This window comes from Limanda limanda, chromosome 16 (genome assembly GCF_963576545.1).
Source record: "Limanda limanda chromosome 16, fLimLim1.1, whole genome shotgun sequence".
NCBI classification, from domain to species: domain Eukaryota; kingdom Metazoa; phylum Chordata; class Actinopteri; order Pleuronectiformes; family Pleuronectidae; genus Limanda; species Limanda limanda.
This window is the reverse complement of record NC_083651.1, coordinates 23831567-23847413: the sequence shown is the minus strand read 5'-3', so window position 1 is coordinate 23847413 and position 15847 is coordinate 23831567. Positions and strand designations below refer to the sequence as shown.

At 42.1% G+C, this 15847-nt stretch overlaps 1 protein-coding gene across 1 annotated transcript in view; it reads right to left on the bottom strand.

Annotated features, from left to right (window-relative positions):
• The window catches only part of pth2ra (parathyroid hormone 2 receptor a), a 29384-nt gene extending 18187 nt beyond the window's left edge, over positions 1 to 11197 (bottom strand). Inside the window, exons 1-5 of the mRNA XM_061088069.1 lie at positions 11192 to 11197; positions 10734 to 10839; positions 8143 to 8253; positions 7780 to 7901; positions 5603 to 5700 (exon numbers count right to left, since the gene is read on the bottom strand). Coding sequence (XP_060944052.1) covers positions 5603 to 5700; positions 7780 to 7901; positions 8143 to 8253; positions 10734 to 10839; positions 11192 to 11197 — 443 coding nt within the window. The remainder of the gene's footprint in view (positions 1 to 5602; positions 5701 to 7779; positions 7902 to 8142; positions 8254 to 10733; positions 10840 to 11191) is intronic.
• Between the last annotated feature and the right edge of the window lie 4650 nt (positions 11198 to 15847).

Here is a 15847-nt window from a genome sequence, read left to right as displayed (position 1 = left end):
TTTCAGACGTCTGGGTGAATCTAAATGTATGATTGTTTCATCCCTAATTGGCTCTCATTAACTCAAGTTTTGCAGGGAGCTCTGCTTCCCAGATGTGTTTTTGTGAAGTGATTTAAATGTTGGCCTTCACCATGTTGTGTATAAGGTTCTTTTCTTTTACTCATAGATATTCTTTTGATATAATCTAGTTTGAAGTAGTCACGGAGCGGATACACGATTAGTTTTTTCAAGAAGGTAAAACATAACAAGGTCCTGATGGCAACAAGGAAAAACTCAACAATGTCCAAAAGAGAAGAAACCGAAGATTTGTTGATTGCAAAACAAACTCAGACGTCATTATTTTTGACAATAGTCTTCAGGCTGTTTCTGTCTCTTACTGTGAGGCTGTGAAAGCAGCGGATGAAAGACAAACACAGGAGGCTGGTAATAAAAGACGTGTAAAATTGCACTCGATTTCCTGGGTATCCCACACGTTGCTCAGGATCGTAATAGACTAAATGCCAATTTATTACAAATTACTAATTGATTAATTATTGGTTGGCTTGGCCCCCATTATGCAGGTAGAAGTATCCTCTGGCAAGAAACTAAACCTCAAAATGCTCCTGGTGGTTTTGCTCCTGGTACGCGAGTGATGTTTCAAAAGAGAAGCTGCTGCACATACATGCACATGATGAATGTGTGTAAATGGTAAAAACTCTACTCTAAGTGCTTTGAAACTAGAAGATAACCATATAAATTGGCCATTTACAATAACTATTGACGTGGTTTGAAAAGGTCACTGCACTATAGTAGCTTTATGGATCAGGCTTGAATTTGTGCCATTCACGAGTTTAAAGTGATAGAAGAGAGCGGTGACAAAGGCGGAGAGCTGAGGAAGGCCGAAGGAGACAGCATCTGGATGAGGTCTGTTTGAGGTTTAGCCACAACTTGTCTATTTAAATATGCATCTCTGATCACCTGTCAGCAAACTCAGGCGTTGATGAATTAACTTTCTATTTCCACCTCTGCTCATGAAATCTTTCATCCTGCTCCTGTAGTGAAAATGGAGTTTTTTTAAAGTCAGGGTACAGGTTGTTATTATGCACAGTCCCCATCAAGAGAGTTCTCATTAACACAGCGGGCTGTGTTCACTATGTGATGGATTACCTTTACCTTAGTGCAAAGCAACGCTGTGGCTTCCTGAAGGTTCAAAGAAACAATGAAAATGACTTGTGTCAGCAGCAAAGAGTCCAGCTCACTCCCCTACACCGGGGGGGCCGGACAATGTGATGACGAGAGCACACTGTTCAAATAATGAGTGGAATTTGATTCACATCTTAAAAAAGAAATGGTGATTAATGAGTAAAACATTCTTCTTCTTCTTTGTTCAGATTATTGGCGGTTGGCAACCATCGTCAGGGTCCGTTACCGTCATTTACTGTTGGTGCACCGCTGCAAAACCAGGTTGATGTGTGTGTGGATGAAGCAAACAACCTATTTCCTCTCCGGCAACACACTGATCATAAATACGGCCCCTGGAGAACCTTAAGTAAGAACAGCTTAATATTTTATACTAACAATACGAAGGCCTCCTGATTAACTTGCAACGGGATGCAAGTTAATCAGGCAACTTAATTCTAGTCACTTCTCATTCATTTTGTATGCATATTGTACCTTGATGTTGGATTAAACTCGAAGAAGAAGAAGAAGAAGAAGAAGAAGAAGAAGAAGAAGAAGAAGAAGAAGAAGAAGAAGAAGAAGAAGACTTTTAAATAACTTTATTTAAGAGACATTGTCAAATAGCTCTTAGATAGAAAACACTCTACCCCCGTTTCTGTTTAATGAGACTACCCTTAATGCCATGAGAGGATAAAAAATACAGCGTAAAAAGACAAACAGGTATATACAGCAGAAAGAAAACACCCAGTGATGAATGGTCATGATCAATTTTATTTACAACTTTTTCTTCTCTTGGACCGTATATTACATGGTAGACCTTTTTTAGCCGCAGTGACATGTTTCCTGAGCCTATATCTTCTTTTTTCATCCAGGACATCCGTCCACACCACCTTCTGCAGTGTACTGACTGTCTGGATGAACTTTTTTACGTCTGGGAAGTACTCCCCCACCTCCACTGCTTTGCCAAATGATTCATCCAGAAGCTCATTGACCTCTTTTAATGAATATAAATCTGGGCTTAGTGAGACGCTGTCAGCTAGAGACGCATTGTCAGATTCATAATCTTCCTCCACGTCCATCTCACTAACCTGACTGCTGTTAACTTCAGCCTGTACCGGTTCTACCTGCTGTGCACACCACACTGCATCTCTTGCTCGGCCACAACCACATTTTCATTTACACTCTGTTTCTCACATCTCTTCTTGGACCTCACCGCAGCCACCGGCTCCGCCGGAACAGCTGCAGCAGAACCAGCAGCCGCAGAGGACGCAGCAGCATCGGCCGACCGGCCCCACGCAGGCCTAGTCACCCCGGCGCTGCCCTCCCCTCCCTCCGCTCCAGCGGCCCCCCCCCCCGCACGTTTTCCGTTCGGGCACGTCACTTTCTTGTGTCCCACTTCTCCACACTGAAAACACTTCATGCTCCCCGAGCTCGCATACACCATGTAGAAACTTTCCTCGTAGCGAACCCGGAAAGACACGTCTAGTGTCTGAGACTCATTCTCCAGAAACATGAAAGCTTGTCTCCTCAGAGACTGTACGTGCTTCAGCTTCGTGTCTCTGCAGCCCAGACCCACCGCGCGGAACCCACTCGCGAACTTCCCGAACCGCCTCAGCTCTCTCTCCAGAGCTTCATTGGGGATGAACGGGGGGACGCCGGACACGGTGATCCGGGTGGAAGCTACCGCTAGCGGGGACACTTGAATGAACTCCTCCTCTAATGTTAAACCGCTTTCAATGAGCTTAGTGACCGAGTCTGGATCTTTAAAAAAGATCACCAGCGCCTTGTTCATCCTGGAAGCGTAGGATATGTTCTCATGTCCCACCTGCTCCCCCACGGCCAGCAGCACCTGCTCCACCGTCAGTGTTGGGGAGTAACGGAATACATGTAACGGCGTTACGTATTTAGAATACAAATTATGAGTAACTGTATTCCGTTACAGTTACAAATTAAATAGATGGTATTCAGAATACAGTTACATTGTTGAAATAAGTGGATTACATGACGGTACTTCTCTGTTTCACGAGTTTATTCACTCTCTCGTAAATCCACCGGAGGCAAAGCCCCCAGGAAGCAGCTTGAGACCAGGGCTGCCGTAAGAGCGCCCGGCCCCCGGCGGCGTGAAGAAGCCTCACCGCGACCGGCTCGGGACCGTTTCAGGCCCGGGACCGAGGCTCTGAGAGAGTTCCGTCGCTACCAGAAATCTACGGAGCTGCTGATCCGCAAGCTGCCCTTCCAGCGCCTGGTGAGAGAAGACCGACCTGCGCTCCCAGAGCTCCGCTGTCATGGCTCAGCAGGAGACCAGCGAGGCACGCCGGGTTCACACCGGACGCTGAAGCGCCGGGCAGCGCTTATAATATCACCCGTTGACCCAGTAGTATAAAAGCATATGTTCACTTGTTGCTCCAACATTAACTGCAACAGCGTCCCAATTTAATGTCATCCATCTTCAAGAACTTCTCCGCTGTTTGCTCCGTTCAATGTCGGGTGTCGAGGGTAAATTACGTATTCTCCACTCAAGCCAATGGGGAGGGCCCCCCCTCTCTTTTTATCTTTATGACTGCTTGTGTGTCTGTATGGAGGGGCAGAGGGGGGCATGTAATAATGTGATTGGTAATATTGGTAAAATTAAAACTCCAGGACAACAGAAGGGGAATTTAAACTATGGGATCCATACTTTATCATTTATATCATATAAAATATGTCATCAATATCGTTTAAAATCATTTTTCAGTGTGTTTCCTGGAGCGATACGGTCGCGTCAAGCGCAAACAAAAATAGACTCGACGCCGAAACGATCGCTGCACGACGCGAGGCAGCCTTGCTGTGGCGCTGCACTTCAGCCTCCGTTGGGACCGGCACAGAGGTGGGAGTGGATGGGAGCCGGACATCCAGCTGGCCCGCCGCATCGGCGGAGAGAGAGTTTAAACTGCTGCTGCTCCACTGACTATAACAACGCCGCAATCATACACTTAAAAAAATGCAATACAAACCGGAAGTATTCCAAGTATTCAGAATACGTTACTCAGATTAGTTAATGTAATGGAATACGTTACAGATTACATTTTTGGGCATGTATTCTGTATTCTGTAACGAAATACATTTTGAAAGTATCCTTCCCAACACTGTCCACCGTGGAGCTGAGCTGAGGCACCAGCCTGACGCCATGTCTCAGGGACATCGGCGGCGTCCCTGCGGACGCCATCCCCCCCCACAGACAAGGCAAACACACAGACAAACTACACTAAACGTACACAAACACTACAAAACACTGAACATTCAATAAACATACAGAAACCTATATAAATTTGCACGCGCTTTCCTTCACCTCCTCTGTCTTCACAACTACACCTCCACCAACGAAGAAGAAGAAGACACAGCAGATGGCGATAATGCACCTTGATGTAAGTTGCCACTCGCCAATACACAAAACAAGGAAGATGAAGAAGTTTTGTTATTCTTTAACACATTGAATGTAACTTGATGAATCCCTGCACACTGTTGGTTTATTATACACAGCCTCAGGACCAATATTAAGAAGAGCAGTGTGATTTAGTCCCAATCATACAAAGCTGTGAAAAGGTTCCATTTAATAGCCAATTTGTCCGTTATTCAATTGTAGCTGATTATTATTCATCATATTTTTTGTATATTTAATTATGTGCTGCTTTAAATCAGTGACCCGCTGCACGCTGACTAAAAAACATCAAGATCACATTAACATTTCACTTGGATCAATTAACTGGAAAGGCAATCATTTCCCACCACCTGTATTTTTCTAATGATTATTCTAGTAAGCATAACCGGGTATTTACACTGTTTTATCACCGCGTTTCCTTCCAAAACATATTATTTAAATATTAACAGCCAAAGAGCCATATGTTTACTACAAGTGCAGCTCCTTCCTGTTTGTAATGTTCGTGTGTTGATGCTACTTCAGAGTTATTCTTGTCGTGAGTGACTCATCCTCAAGCTGAGCTTTTCATAAACAGTTTCTTCTTCTTCCTCATTTTTTTATTGCAGAAAAACAAACAACTATGTACGAAGGCGTGGCTGAGAGAGCGTGTACATTTTGCAGAGGGAGCTGGAGGTGAGTTGGAAATATATTGTTGTTTCACAGCCTTACAATTATTTTGTTTTTGTTTTGAGTTATTTTTGATCTCAGGTAGTGGGAGGAGGATATTACTGGATCTGGCGGCCCACTGTGTGGTTGGCTCAGATCTTCTCCATGTTTCCGTTCTTCTTGGCATCCGCACTCCCATAGTTTAATTTAGTGCCATTTGTCTGTTGATAAAACTATTTTTGCTTCAAACGTTACTCGGGCGTTGTTTCCTCCTTATGTGTCACTGGGTTGAGTCAAGTGACTTTAGCAGAGTGTGAATGCCCCTGATTTCGTAACCTAGTAACCAACTTATTTTCATCATGGCTGGAGAAGTCCTCTTACCTGAAGTATCCGATGATAAAGATGGCCACGAGCAGCGAGCTGAAGGACACAGAGTAGCCGATGGTGTACATGACGTAGAGTCGCTCGAAGAAGTCTCGCTGTGAACAAACATTTAAGGATTAAACAGACTCTTGAACTTTACACAAGTGTCACTCGGATTTGCTTCAGCCAAACAGGCTGCAATACAAGAGGTCGATTGAGGTGGATTTCATATTTTGACAGGAGATGGAGAGGTAACGTTCACATTAAAGCAGAAACTGCTCCAGTACACAAGAGTGGATCAGATACTCAGTGGGAGTTTTGTCTGGAGCAACATTTCCTTATTATCTGTCGCAGCATTAAAACCTTAATCTCTAGAAGATTATTTGCTTTCAAAAGCTAAAGAACTGCAAAAGATATCAGCAGTTTTGACAAGGAATGTGTTTTTCTAAGATAACGTTATCTTTTCATGCACCGGTCAAACTGAAATGAGCCAGAAGATCCAGCTGATAAGCAGAATGAAAGATGGCTGCTGCTCTCTTTGTGAAGAGACACTTTATTTTTCACACAGCGAATGTCAAATAGTCCCTCGAGAAAGAGGGTTGCATAAATGAATATGTTGGATAATAAAAGGGTTGATTCAAATTTTAAAAAGGGATTTTCCATAGTGCAACCATTTATACTATGAATATATTGTATTAGAAGTTCATAGGAGATGAATATGTATGGTGGATGTTTAATTATTGCGGTAAACATTTTGGTGTTTGTGCAGAAAGAGTCTTGTCACATGTGTGAAGTGGAGCTTTCAGGAAGTCAAGGCACAACTCATAGTCTTAAGTCTCCAAACAAGATCTCAAACGATCATCTCCTGCAACAGGTTGACAACATTTCACAATTATCTTTATTGACTCTTGCTGTGATAGCCACCTGATAAGAGATTCTGTCCGTGTGTGAGGATACAATCCTGCAGTAGAGCAACGGAAAATGAAAGAAAGAGCCAAAGGAACTTTAGCCAGAGGGGAAGTTTCACAGATCAGAGCCTGAGGAGATGTTGACTTTTTTAATTAAAGCAACACCAACACAAGAATGAGGATCGGTTCTTTTAAAAAGGAACCTACTCCTTCGTGGGCGAAATACATAGCATGAAAAGAATCGAATAAAGACCATTAAATGTTGAAAGCCCGCAGTGTGTGAAGTTCTGATGGAAACTGTCGGCTGGAAAATGTTTTCAAATTATCAGCCATTGGCAGAAAGACCAACACGTTATTAATTAACTCTGGAGGTAGAGGAAACCAAAGCAAAGATAAAACATGAGTCAGTGATGGATTTACATTTTGCCGTTGGCCACCTCTCAATGCCAATTAAGAAAAGCCCACAGATGATGATAAATTACTCGATCAGACGCTGCTACTGGGATTACTGATGCTTTGGCTTTTGTGTTTAGTTTGTTTCTTTGTCAAATACTAAAGTGTTTGAGGAAAAACATTTAGAAGGTCGGTGTCTGCTGGCATCCAAGATCCATTTTCAGGAACTGATTACAAAGGTAAGATACGAGAAAAATACAATCCTGCTGCACAAAAAGCTTTTCAGACTTCCCTGTCACTTTTGTCAAACTTTTGTGATTTTGAAAGATAGATTTGGACCTTTAACTTCCTGAATTTATGTTCCGTGTTTGCTTATTTGTTTGCACTGTGAGTTCTTTGTTTCCTTTTTGACTTTGGAATGTCTTTCCCTTTGTGTCTCTCTTGCTTAACCTCCTGTCTGATCATCCGACCTGGAATGTGTTTTCACCTGTGTTCAGTTCCTTTGTGTATAAAGTATATTTCCCTTTGACTTGGTCCGGTTGTCTGTTGATGGTTCTGGTTGTGTGAGTCTTGTGTTTCGGTTTTCTGTGCATTCGTTAGCCTGCTTTTTTCTATATTGGCTGTATGTTAGTAAGTTTGTTGGCTCTCCTGATATTGACAATGTCTTTTTAGCCTCATCTCTGTGTTGTCACACTAATATGCCTGTTGTTGCATTGTCCCATTTTTTTTTTATCTTGTAATGCTTGATGCTGCTGTCTTGGCCTGGTCTACATCAACAGGCCAGGCCTCTCTCCACAAAGGGATTCACCTGGTTCAAGAAAAGTTTACATTTTGAAAATTGATTTTCTTGTGAACCAAATACTTGTTGTGCAAATGGGTTTCGATCAAACTTACTCTCTCTTCCTCTTCGATGGGCTGAAGGAAGCGCAGACACTCTGAGTAGTTGGTCCATGTTTTGTTCCAACGGTCGACAAACACCCAGGAGCCGTTGCCGTCACACTTCCTGTACGCGTGTCCTGTAAAGTTGGACAATTCAAATGGGTGTTGTCATAATTCAAGCATTTCATTCATATAAAATGTTGATGATTTGATTTTGAGCTTCCTCTTTCCCTACAGTCAACAACCAATGTGTCTATTTTATTAAAACAACTTTAAAAGGTTTTCCAACCTTAATTTATCTTCACAGTCTAAATTTCCTGTCTTCTTCTAGTTGCCAGTGTTATTGATGCTTCGTCTATAAAAGAAAACAGAACTGACCTTTGTGATTAAAGTCAAAGATGTAAGACGGACAGGAAACCTTGGAAACCAGCCCAGGGGATCCTTGTGGCCAACAAATGAGACCATCCCAGTCTGGGGCGCACACATCATCTGCAGTGAGAAAGAGAAAAGGTTAACACACACACACACAGACACACACCTTCTAGTACCTGAGGCTTGTACTTGGAAGATGCTGGTTATTAAATCTGTAAATCAACCCAGGATTTTCCTGATCTAGATCTGTACTACTGGCAGCAGAGCCTCATATTTAACGATAAGGAGCAAACCATTATATTAGATATATAAGAGGTGTCTGAGAGTTGGTCCACTCTCAGGCCCCATGATTGCAGGTGTGATGGTGAAGGGAGGGGGTCGGAAACCAATCATAGAAGGAAGGAAAGACAGAATTGATCCAGTCTCAACAGCTCTGCCCATGTGTTTCAGTAGAATCCCATTTAATCCAGTGTGTCCTGGGAACCTTGCTGAACTTCCCCTTGCCATCATCCACATTGCACAGGTATCTCCAACAAGCACAGCTGCATGGAGCATCCAGTCATTGGTACTGTGAGCACGTTGCTCCTACGTGTCAGCCTGGTTATGTTCGGCTCCGGCAGCAGACAAAGGTAGATCCTTCCCTCCGATGAGAATCTCTATCTTTCACTGAGATACTGTTTTAATACGGGCTGATCCCTCCCACTCAACCTGCTCCGGAGCGGGTTGGCCTTTCAGCACAAGTTACCATGGTGATCCACCTCGACAAGAAGTGAATGAGCTTCTTAGTAGAGGCCCCTGGTCAGGTTGGATCTCAAAGCTTTTGTTTACTGTCTGAAATGCAAACATTCTTACATTGTATTGACTAACTAATCTGATAACAGTGAGCAACAGCGCCCTCTGGAGCCTTACGCGGTGATAAATTCTGTTGGGCTCAATTCGAGTCTTGGAACAAAAACTCAACTGAACGGTGGATATTACCCATGATTCCCTGCTTCCTGAACCAGAGGAGCTGCTGCTGAAGCAAATACACAAAACTCTGATTAGAGCTTTTGATGTTTTAAAAGTTTCCTCTTGAAGTTTGGAGATAAACGCTGGTTTTAATGACTTTTCCACTGATCTACAGTTCAACTTTACTTGTGAACTCGCTTGGCCTTGATTCCGCCAAATTAAACTGCGACCATCAGGCAGCTACACACTGGTCACAGGAGATTGATCCTGCTCACCAAAGCTACACTGATCAAGAAGAGACATTCAGGGTGAGAAGTGGAAATGAAAGAGGGGCCGTTCTCCCTTTTAAAGTCAGTTTACCATCAAAGTAACTTTGTGTGGTGTTGCTTTACCATTATGTGATTAATGTAAATGTGAAGTGGTTTCTTTGACAATAACATGTAATTATTGTACAAATATGAAATATGTGTTATGAGTCTCAATATTGGCTTTGCGTCTTTTCAATAAACCCTCAAATTCCCTTCTAACAAGAAGTGAAATGTGTGCATATGTGGTTTCCAATGATTTTCTGTACATTGAGTGACCAGAGAAACCAAACCACCTTGAATCTGACAGAAGCAGAAACACTTTCGATCGGCTGCATTCAATTCCTCACTGATCCAAAGCAGTCCTTGACAGGCGAGACTGAATAAATTACATTTATAAGATTTTATCTATATGTGTGAATAAAAGCATGAACTTTCGGGCGTGCTCTGCTGGAAACCTTCGTAGTGTTCATTCGTGCGAAGGTTCACCCAGAACGTGGCAGGAATAGTTGCATGATGAATTCCTCCAGTCCTCCACAGCTGCCTCATCTCAGTGTCAACACGTGTGGGGGGGGATGTCACATTGTCATTTCCAGAAAGTTACAGCAATTGATTGAAAGTGATTTTCTGTCCTTGGTCGTCTGAGGACTGAGCACTGACAGTTCCCAATCTCCACTCAATTATAAAATGCAATGTGAAGAAAAACGTTGATGGGATTTACAGTTTTCTGAGCCTTTCATTTCAACACTTTAGATAATATTTCATATTTTTTTATAGGCCTGCTGAGAAGTTATATTGTAAATCCCATCAGTACAAATGGGAAACATTAGTTCAATTAAAACCTGCTCTTTGTTGGACCGGGCAGTGACTCTGTTATCTTAATTAGCTCGTTCGCTAAAGCCAATAAATCTGCCAGTGACATCTGTCCTTTCAGCCAAAGAGCACCATCACACCACGACTACAAATGAAATGTCAGTTTTTTATTCTTCTTCTATCTAAAACAAACTCAGAGAATAGTTGTTTCAATCATAGCTCGGAACTTTAAAATGATAAAGGTACCAAGGTTTCCAAAAAATTGTGACAGATTGGAAAAAGCTTGAGAAGAATACCAAGTGTGGCTCAACACATTTAACAATATTCATCTTCTGAAATTCTCCTTCTGCATATGAATATAATCAAATTACCACCACTTAACATTGGAATTCAACTATTATGCTGTTGTGCCTCTCAAAAGTTTGATTTCTTTCATTGTTTCAGCACAAAACTTAGGATTTGCATTGCTTCCAGAGAAACATGGAGAAGATTAAATACACGTAGATCTGTGTGAGTGTGCATGTGTGTTACCTGTGGAGCCCGGCTCGAGGCTGGACAGGTTCTGGTAGCACTGCAGTTTGATTTCATAAAGGATGAACATCTGCTCCTGTGCAGAGAGTGGACCATCGAACCCCGTCTGTGGAGCACAACAAACACCATCACAGGTTTGAACCACGGCCTGAAACTGGCTCTGTGATGAAAGTGAGGATCTGCTGCCGGGCCGGCACTGGATCACACAAGGAAAGTTGTGACAACATAAACGATGGCAGAAATCCATGAGGAGCAGAATTCTATTGTATGTTTTACATTGTAACACTTGTGTGGACAGAGGAATACAGTATTTAAAATATAAACTTCATAATTTAGCAATAGGCCGATGATTATTCACATATTGAATTATTTTTCCTCACCCAGACATCAGCTCCCAATTAATATTATGTTAATTATGTCTGGTGAGTGCAGCGGTCACTAAAGTTCACTGAACTCACTCTCATGTTCACGAAAGCTCCTTTAGACGACGGTGGCTTTGTGAGGAAGAGCAAGATCATGGATGATGAAAGTTAGAGCAACACAAAAAGGATTGTGACGCTCATGCTTTATGATTCTGCATCATTCAGAGTAAACTCTAGAGACTTCCTGTCTGTGTCCCTGCAGATGACGTTTTCTCCTTCCTGATGTTCGTTTGAAAATGTCAAATGAAACAAAGAAAAACTTATTTTGCAAACGCATGTCTATTGTCGTGTGGGCGTAAGTGTGCTCGAACAACCTAAGAACAAAGATGGGAAAACATTGGTGAACGTCAGAATCTTTTTTAAAAAAACATGGTTTTAAGGAGACAGGAGAAATGACAACCATGAAGCCAAACACTTTCACAAATTGGTCTTTTTCTTTTTTAACGAGAGCTATTTTAGATCTCTTCCGTCTCTTCGTTCGATGAATCTGACCGGTGCTCGAAGCTTTCTCCAAAAGCTCTTGAAACTTTTTCTTTGTCGTGTGTGACAGATCAAGATGACTGGGATACACTGGGTTTGGAATCCACACTACAAAGTCAAACTAGTTGTTCGCGACTGGATGTCACATGAGACTCGTTACTGTCGGTGCATGATCTCCAGAAAGCGTCATTAGAAAGACCATCTGTGTCAACAGCTAGTCATTTGTCAAACTGACGTGTGAATGACGCAGGACAGGAGGCGGAGACGGACAGTTCAACCTCAGTCTGGGTGAGAATGGGAGAGAACGCGATGCTCTGTGTGCACTGTGATTCTCTGCTGTCACAAAAAACAATTCAAATGCAGCTTTTTACCCTTCAGACGGAGGCTCTGCTCCTTGAACTTCATCACTGAAGACACAGTTTCAAATCCTAAAACTAGTAGAAGTTGATAATCTGCAGTTCGTTAGCAGCTTTAAAGACCAAACTGCAAAGAGGTATAGTGTATAAAATGTTCCTTTCAAAAAAAACGATAAGAGTTTTCAACATGGTTCCTGTTCAGGGAAACAACCCTTTGAAAGACTCACATTCATCTAAAAAAAGATTCTGATAGTCAGCACACTTAGCTCTGACTCTACTTATCCCTGAAGCTCCACTGTTGTACTTTAATGTGAAGACACGTGATCCAACCCATTATCCCCCATTTGGAAGATGATGTCAATCGTGTCCTCGACCATATTCTGACAAAGCAACAGAAACCCAGCTTTCCCTCAAAGAGGAAAACCAATATAATAAACTCCACTCTGAAATCAGTCATCTCTGAAAATAACGTCTGCTAGAAAAATCATAACTGATCTTGTCATAGTCAAAAATGTCCTGAAATGAAATGAAACCCTTTTCAAAATATTTAACCAAACGTAAAAATCAGGGGGGGGGACCCACTCGTTTGTGATCTGCTGTGTTGAAGCCTCGACTTTGTCCAGCGCCTCACTGGTGTATTGAAACCAGGATGAACCATATTTGGAGAAGCGTGGGGGGGGGCTGACTGACTGTATTAACACCAAATGCATAGCGAAGATTTTTCCCTCAAGTTCACGTATTTTAACTTGAGCGAGTCAATTTGCGTCCATGTATTGACTTTGTATGTATTACAAATACTTCCAATAATTTTTCAGTCTGGAATTAAAAAACTGAGTCATTACAGAACATGAGCTCACTTCAGCGATTCTCGCATTCTTTAAACAATCAGGTTCCTTCATCCATCCAAGTGTTAAGTTTTTAATTAAGGTGATTATCTTTTGTTCCACTAATCACACGATCCTCGTTTGCTCATCTGTCCTTTCATTCACTTTTAAGTCCTACTTGGTGAAAGCTTATATTTAACTCTTCAACAGCCTCATTAAAAGCAACCTTGTCATTCTCATAATACAAATGTTGGTACTTCACTTTCATGGGTTTCGTGGTTTAGTCTTTGCTTTTCACTTTGTCCTTGGATTTCCAAACACCTCACTCACTGTGGAGTTTTATCTCGTCCCCTTCCTATTGCATTGATGTGTGTGTGGGGGGGGTGCGGGGGGGGGGTGCCTGTCACTGCTCTCCCCCCCGCCCCTCCTTCTCCTGCACACTATTACCTGTCCGACCTCTGACCTGACTGCAGCACATCAACTCTACTCCCTCCCTTCAGTCTTCATCAGATGATTCCATCTCACATTCTGCTCACGTCCAGCTCTGCCAGCTCTCAGTGTTTATAGTTTCCCAGAGGAACTTCCTGTTTGCATGTGCTCCAGCTTCAGGCCTCTGCCACATTCAGCCTGATGCTTTGTCTGTCGGCTGGAGTCCGCAGCCAATTCAAACCCCTGCCTGCCTCGCACTCCTTCAAAGCAGCTGTGGAAAGTTTCTGGCCTTATCTTTGCTTCATTTGGGATGATTTTTTATTCATTGTTAGAATTAGATTTAAACCTTGGCCTGCCTCTGGGTTCTTTGCTTGGCTTTCCGACTCCAGCTCCAAACCTCTTGACATCTTATCGTTTATTTTAACTTTCATTATTTCCACTCATTGCTAGACGCAGCCATACCTCCTGTCTGCTTCTATGAGAAAACCTGTCTGCCTTTCAAGGAGAATAACAATTTATTTTTCAAACCCCACCGGTTCATTCAAATAAACAGAGAATTGTGAGAGACTATAAGGCAAAGCAATCCGTACTGAGTGTCTGTGAGATGCAGACGGATAAAAGTGGAAGAAGATGGTTTGTGAGGAGTTGGAATGTTTCTCAGGAGTTTACTAAATGTCATGATGACTGGAATACAGTTGGAGACTTTTCCTCGTCTTCACTAGATGTTTTAATTGCTATGTTCCTCTAACTCACAATGTTTGGGTTTGGCAACGCTTCCCATCTCGTTTAATTACTGAGCAAGTCGTCTTTGACAGGATGAGTTCACTTCCTCAGTATTCATAACCATAAATAACACTTCATGTAACCACCATCCAATTTGACAGTGTTTAAGCCTTAATTAAACCATGCATGAGGCACATTACACACACCCCAGGACCTAAGTTCTGTATAAGTTCTACACCCACCATCCACCCCCACCATCAGCACCAGAACGTAGCATCTAATCAACTGTGAAAAGATGCCTCTGGTGAACGTCATCTCTGCAGCTGCATTTCATTCTTTATGTACTAAGCAACATAATATAATCTTTATAAGACAGGGTTACTGATAAGGTAAGAGGGGAAGAGAAATGACTTGAAACTCTGTTTTAATTAAAAAGGTCAAAGACAAGCCACTGGTTCTTCACGATCGTCTGTGTGTGGTCACAGACGACGAGGACGTGCATCTTTTTTCAGGAACAATTCACTAACCTTACATTTCCATCTCTGAAAGACAATCTTAGCAGAGTTAAGTCAGTCAAGTGTCTTACAGGATAAAGATTTCATATTTCTTACACAGCATTTCTGGAAGCCAAGAGCTTGAAACTGATTGGTCCTAAAACCTGATCCCAAACCAGTCAGGCCAATGATTGGTTTAGAAAGTCAATGGATGGAGACAAATAACTTCACATCAATCATACTTTTGACACAGATGCCCCTTAATGGAGTTTCAGACAGGTTGGCCCCAACACCACCTGTACCTGTAGATCATTAAAGGTTCAGTGTGTCAGATTTGGTGATTGGGATCTGTTGGAAGATATTGAATATAACATAATCCTAGTGATGTTTTCACCTGTGTGATTCTTCTAAATTGTATGAATTGTAGTTTTCTTTACCCTGGACTGGGCTCTTTATGTTTAAATGCTTTATATTTACACCGAGGTCCTCTCTACGGAGGCTGCCATGTTTTTTTACAGTAGCCCAGACTGGACAAACTAAACATCTTTTGAGTTTTATGACAACTGAAGGATCCACAGGTTGTCCTTCATGTTTGGAAGGGGAGGCTGAGGTAAGGGGTGTTCAGCTGCTTCATGAAACTTCACCACTAGATGTCCCTAAATTATACACACTGAACCTTTAAGAATACATTAAATTATATCTGATGCCGTTAACTACTTTTTCCTCCTGCAAAATGCATATAGTTAAACCAGAGTGAGCAGAGTATGATTTTTGGACATTAACGGTGCAACGATATTGGCCTTGAAAAAACCTCCAGACACATTTTAAAACCTTAAAAAAAGACTGTGCGTGATATAAAGGAACATATTTTCTTCTCCTTCCCTGAGAATTATGCCATGAGCTCATAGACAAACAATAACAAGCCTGAATTAGGCTAATGCAGTATATCATTTCAAAGATGTCATATAATCAGAAAATCTGGTAAACATGTAGAAAATTACTTTAAAAAAAACCTGTAAGTGCTCAAAGCATTCAGCCACAAGTTGCAGTGTGCATGTGCACAGAGCAGCTGGTAATTTTTGTCTAAGGGTAAAAGCTGTAATAGCACATGGCTTGAGAACAGTGTATTAAAGAAAACTCTCAAAAGACGGGTATTTCTGTCGTGTTCATCGAGGGCTCGAGAGAAGCTGTCAGCTCGGTCACGTCACCTTCAACTGCACAATCTGGTATTTTCAGAAAGTTTCACCACCCAGATGCACACTTTGCTAACTTCCTGAGAACATATTCTCTGAGCTTGAACCGTCAGCTTCACACACGCAGCAGCAATATCTCTCACAAGTCTGGCTCACATTTTGAAATCAAATGAATAAAACACCATCTTAGCCA